At 41.8% G+C, this 6,388-nt stretch overlaps 1 protein-coding gene across 1 annotated transcript; it reads right to left on the bottom strand.

Annotated features, from left to right (window-relative positions):
- Positions 1-2,336: 2,336 nt before the first annotated feature.
- LOC104455426 lies at positions 2,337-4,325 on the bottom strand. The gene has a single exon (XM_039311455.1). The coding sequence runs from the start codon at positions 4,323-4,325 to the stop codon at positions 2,337-2,339; it is 1,989 nt and encodes a 662-aa protein (XP_039167389.1).
- Between the last annotated feature and the right edge of the window lie 2,063 nt (positions 4,326-6,388).

Genomic DNA, 6,388 nt, shown 5'->3' with positions numbered 1-6,388 from the left:
TGTATGATTGCATGATGCATTGAGTTGTTATTGGATTTCCCTATCTGCTGAGTAGTTGTACTCACCCCTTTGGGGATAACATTTCAGATTAGCAGTATGCCGCTTCTTGCCGTCACGCGGAGGGTGTTTTATGGTCTACCATCCGATGTAGAGGTCGAGTGTGCTGAGATAGATTGTCCCTCTGTTCCCGGACTGACTTTTATTCGAGTACGCTGTCTAGTGATGTACGACATAGGCATTTGGGGCCTGTCATTCATGAGTTCATTTGTACACGTTCGTCGGGATGGAGCGTGCGAGGATGTTGCCGCCGCCACCGCCCGATGCACCGGGTTGGGTGTGAGACCCCGCGCGCGATGAGTAGGAGTCGAATCTTTTTGATGTAGATAGCCGACACTTTTGATGGGGGTTTATGCTCGTATGATGTTGAGGGTCGAGGGTTTCTTTTTTGAGGTTTTAAATTTGGACGTGGCCGAGTCCCGACTTTTCCTTTTGTTGTACCGACCCGAAGGGAATCCCATCTTGAAATATATGTAAATAAAGTGTCGTGGCTTGTTTATAAAATTATGGTGATTAGTGGTGTGTATTTGTATCATGGTTGGTAGGGAGAGACGGTGATGTTTTAATTTGCTTTCGCATAATGAGTTGCGCTGGGACCGTTTTGTTTTAAAAAAAAATAAAAAATAAAAAATGTGTCTATGAATTAGGACGCATCTTCTTCGAAAGAAAGAAAGGTAATAAGGTGTAACATCGGCGCTGGTGACGACCTGCGAAGGGTTCGGGGTGTCACAATGCATGTCCTTCTCATTGTGCATGTGATTTATAGATGTATGATTTATGACCAGTGCATATTCGAGGGGGAAACCAAAGGGATATACTTGACTCGAATTTAGGAGTCGTTCAGTCTTGACCACCGCTTATGATCACAAGAGATGGCCAAGTATCGATAGCTAAAATTAATAAATTAGTGGTCATTGGCTGGCCTGATATGCATGAACTTCAAAGGCCGACAAAGAAGCTGTGTTTTGTGTCATGAATTGTTTTGAGTTACTTGAACTTGTTTGGTTTTATATGTTTGCATTTGGTGGCATTAAGTGCATAATATGATTTTGAATTCTAGTTTGGCATTAGCTTAGGTTTAGAATAGTCCAAAGGCGATCCTTGGAGGAAGTGATTCAAAGAGACTTGAAGATGGTGGAACGGTCAATGCCAATCCAACCTTTTTTCTTTTCGTACGTGTCTGGGAGGACCCACGTTCATAATCAATGGACCAAGCATGGTCCACTAACTAGACGTCGCTTTTGAAGCCGTCTCTTTTAAGGACACTTGCTTGGACCGTTTTATGAGTAAATATTCCTAAATCTATCAATTAGAAGAATCTCCTCGCCTTGAAGAGTAGGTTGCAACAATGCCATAACCAGTTTTGCAACCCATGAGATCAAGGTATTGGATTCACGTCGCCTGCAAGGGCAAGGCACGGACAACACAAAATGTTGTACCTCGACTCCTCAGCGAGTTCAAGTAAGCAAAAGCGAGTAAAAGCTCCTACCTTGTTTAAAGGACAGTGAGCAACACCAAAAAGGCCAAGAGAGCGAGGATGCCGAGAAAGAGAGAGAGAGGGATGCAGTGACTGAGAGGGCGAGAGGGATAGTGGCCGAGAGAGAGACTGAGGGGGAGAGCGATGGAGGTCGTGACCCAAAAAGAGAGGCAGCTGGCCTTGAGGGATGACAAGGGAGAGATTTAGAGAAAAATATAGAGTTTTGGTAAAGTTGTTTGTGTGAAAATGGATGAGTGTTGCTTGCAAATGAGAAAGGCTTAAAAACCAAAAAAATCAGCGGGGTTGGCGAGGGATAGGGGTTTTGACCCAATTTGACTAGGGAAATGGGGGGAAATGAGGATGCCGGGCTTGGAGGGGCTCATTCAGGTCGGGCTGGGCCGGGTTTTCCGAGCATATGCTCTTGTCGGTCTTCCTATTCTATTCTCCGCCAGATTAAGGGGTTTGGTGGGCCAAAAGACTAAGCTTAATGGGTCAACTTGGGCTAAAAAGCTCAAGGGGGCTTTCAAGTGAAAATTACATTGGGCCATCGCCGTTGGTTGGCTCTGGATTCTCCGTGGGACAAAATTTTGGTCGCTGGGCCTGAGGTGTTGATCCTATAATATCCGTAGTCCACATGTGTAGAAAAAACATCGTGGAGAAATTGAATGCAGGATAACATAATTACGACACTTTTAATACGGGAATACAAGGATGACCTATGCAAAATGAAACCTAGATTCTGATACATCAAGCCACTAAGAAGATGCGTGATAACATACGCTGGTAGTTGATACATACGAAACTACTCACGATAGATGCCCCATTCAGAACTGTAGAAACAACCAAAATGAGCCATCAACAGCCAAACAAAGGCTAGAAGTTCTCCACCTTTACTCAACACCAGCACATGTGCATTTCCCTTAATATGACTTGCTGCATATGACAACATTTCAACCCACACTCCGCTCATCACCTTCCACTTCATATCCCCAAGCCTTGCCATCTCTTGAGCCAATTTGATCCCCTCGCCAAGCGTGGATGTGGAATTCAAGGTGCTGGGAGAAACCTTGTACAATTTATTGCATAAATCCTCCACACTCATGGTAAAACCAAAAGTCTGCACCCATATCTCAAATAATATCTCTGCTGATGTCATTTGGGCAACGTCCCCCACAGCGGATACCACATCAGACTGATTAAGTAAGAGATACACCATGTAGTCGGAAAGGATTTTGCTAAATTCCCTTTCATCATTTCTAGCTATGGAGCCCATATTTTCTTCATCCATGATGTACCACATTTCGGTAGCAATATGCCATGCTAAAATACTGAAATCAAATTTAGTGTCAGTGACATGCACTAAAAGTTCGCTGCAATCGATCTCCTCCATGATACTTTGGAGAAACATATCACCTCTAGCATCAAATACATTCTTCACCTGTGTTTCATCATTCGCTTCGATGGATTTACGTCTCACCTCCTCAAACATAAAGATCCATAACTTATTAATAAAGGGATTTTTGGACACATACTTTGTGTTTGCAATCATTTGTGCTCTATCAAACCTAAAAGCCCCCTGGCCACCACCTCCGGCCATTGTCCCACCAGCTTGATGGAGACAAGAGATTATCCCCTTAACCATAAGGATTGGAAAACAACATATATTACAAATGCAAGTGATGCCCTGACAGCAATCACGCTTATACATCTTTCTCGGGCTCTCCTTTGAGAACTCAGAGAAAAGGTTGCAAGCAGAGATAGATTCTGACCACCTTTGAAATATTAATAGTGTATTTAAGACCTCGTAAGTAGCATTGGCTTTAGGCTCTTCACATGTGGTGAATCGAGGCTTCCTCAGGTGATCCATGGCGGATATCAACTTGTTGAGAAATGAATCTCGTTGAGATGATCCTCTGTTGTAGCCTTTGATTTCAGCAACAGTCCAATCAGAGAAAATGAGCATGAACAAAGCTATGACATCAAGAGCAATCCCTCCCAGAAAAAGGGAATAAGTAATTTTCACATCAAGTGCATGAAGCCGATGCCTCTCTAAGCGAATGAACAAGATGAAAGCAATCACAATGTGAGTGAAGGCTATGAAGCGGAAAAAGTAGCTCAATGTGGAACGTATAGCCAATGCTTTGGTATGAAGAACCTCGTAAATGAATTGGAGTTCAACAGATATCACCCTCAATGCATCCATTGCAGAAACATTTTGGAAATATTGGCGACTCATTTGGCGTTCTTCTCTTGAGAAGATGAGATCTCCAATGAAGATCTTAAAAATTTGAAAGAAGTAGAAAGCATGCTTCACCACAATACTCTCGTCAAGCTTTGGTTCTCCTTCATTAGAACTTCCATCATTTGGAAAGTTGATTTCTCTAAGCAACGTTCGATCTTCACCATGAGAAGACCTCTGTTGTGACAGCATCGATTGCTTCATCTTTGGGAGGCTCGAGAGGTTGAGTGCGACTAACCTCTCCACATTTTTTATGATTGCAATAAGAAATACCAAGATCGTTGGGGTAGCCAACGACTTGTTGTTAGAAAATATCTGCACAAAGACATAGATAGCAACACCACCTTGAAAGATGAGACTGAGTGTGTGCCGTCGCCAAAGCAAACTGTCCTCTAAAGAGAAGGCAGTGATGGTGTCTGGACCGCCAAGATGTAACAAGAGAAATGAAGCCCAAAGTGCCCGAATTGCTTCATCTACTTCAACTACACAAGAGCATGAATTGCTCCTTTGACAGATGAGCCCGATCCCAAATATAGCTACTGAGTCAGCCATCAAATAGGCAAACCACAAGAGGAAAACAATGGGGCCGTACAATGTTTTCTTTCTAAGGGGTGAAAACAGAATGAGAGAGATTTGAAGAGAAAGGCTTAGTATGACGACACCTCGGATGTTCCATTTATCCCATAAAATGTAAAAGGAGCTAATTGCCATGTTTTGGCCGACTTGGAATTTTATCGCTCCTCGCTAATCTATATAGGTTACTGCAAAACTATCCTCTCAACCATCCGTCAAGAGACTTTGCATGCAGCAAGAAAAGAAAGCTATCTGGACATTATAAAGAAGCCTTGAAGTAGAAATTTACGGGGAAGTGTAGCATTTATAACAATGTAAAGAGCATATTCGGAAGCATATCCTCTCTCTTGCTCTCAATATAATAATAAAATTTCTTTAACTTAAACATGAAGACAAATTGTCGGGAGGACGAAGCAGCACGTGCATAGCACTGGCCTTGCTCTGTCTCTGGTGCTTCAGTGAGAGGTGTGAGTGCTGACACTTCATAAAGATTTTCGGTTTGTGTGTGTGTGTGTGTACCGAGGTCGTTTCATGGAACAGGTTTAGTGTGTAGCGAGGCCTTGTAGTCAGATTCCCTCCGTTAGATTAGATAGTATTACCATTCCACCCTCGTTATGAAAACAAGATATTTGCACATAATTTTTCTGTGGATTGAAGCTTGACTTTTAAAACGAATGCAGATGAACGTTTAGAGTTGTGTAAAATTCCGTCGTGTTTTAAAAAAAAAAAAAAATTAAAAGTAGTATACTATTCCGGACAACTTAATCTTATTTAAAGTTGCCTCAAATAAGAAGTTTTACTGTTCAACACTAAACATCTTAAATAATTCCTTAAAAAAGTTTGTCTTTCATTGTTTAAAACTCCTAACAAAATGGTCTATTTTAAATAGATAAATTCCAAGTCTACGTATACCCTACTGATACCACTATTCCTATTAATTTGTGAACCAAAGCATAAATGTTTTTGGAGTCAAAGCTTCAGAAAGATTTGAAGCGAGAGGGTTAGTACAATGAAGCCCAAGATGTTCTATTTGTTCCACTGATCCAGAATGAAGCTAAATGTCATATTTTTGCTTAGTTTGAATCATATCGCTGTTCTCTAATATAATTTCGATTACAGCAAAAAGTGTAGGACAAATAGTGAGGAATGTATATATACATGTTCAAATAATTCATTGCTTGTTTCTCATAAGATAGCATCTATTAAGAGAAACCAAGAAGATAAAAAAAAAAAAAAATCTCAACCTAACCATTTCGTGAATGAAATGAAGTTCAAGATAAATATAACTTGAGTTGTTTTGACTACTAGAGGATTAAAATTAGATGTTTACTGTAACATCCTCGGTTATGACCCTTATTTTGGTCTCGACTAGTAGGGTAAGGATTAGTACGCCAATGGCAAGAATAGACCATGAATTGATTCGATGGTCAGTTATGGACCAAGGACTAGCCACGAGATCGGCCAGACAACTGGCCAGTGGACCAACTAGAGGACTGCCTGACTGGCCAAAGGCCTAGCTGTCACACCCCGACCCTCAGGCACGCACACATCCCTTACTTTTGGTCGATTTTAAAATGCGATATCCCAGGACTATGTATCGCCGACCCTTTCATTTATATATGCACATGCGGAAGCAGTTATAATTCCCCAGACAATAAAGCAATGGGATAGAAAAGCAGGCCGTATATTTTTCATACTGAAAATTCATAACCACACCTTTTTACATGCATCTCATAGTATTCTACAATACTATATATACGCAACTCTGGTCTAACATCTATTCACATGCACACAAGGTCTAACAAGATAGGACGGGATCTTAGTCCTCATCCGGGTCATGCTCGGGGTTATCCTCGGGGTCCTCCTCCACGTACTCCTCTTCGGGTTCCTCAACAAGCATCTCCTCGTCAGATTCATGCTCCTTAGGCTCCTCATCCAGGTCCTGAAATGGTTATTCAATAACCACTGAGACAACGTCTCAGCAAGTTCTACCTCCTAAGACCCGATTAGTAAACTAATACACCTTAGGGCTGCCTACGCAC

This window comes from Eucalyptus grandis, chromosome 4 (assembly GCF_016545825.1).
Source record: "Eucalyptus grandis isolate ANBG69807.140 chromosome 4, ASM1654582v1, whole genome shotgun sequence".
In the NCBI taxonomy this organism is placed as follows: domain Eukaryota; kingdom Viridiplantae; phylum Streptophyta; class Magnoliopsida; order Myrtales; family Myrtaceae; genus Eucalyptus; species Eucalyptus grandis.
This window is presented reverse-complemented; position numbering and strand designations above follow the sequence as displayed.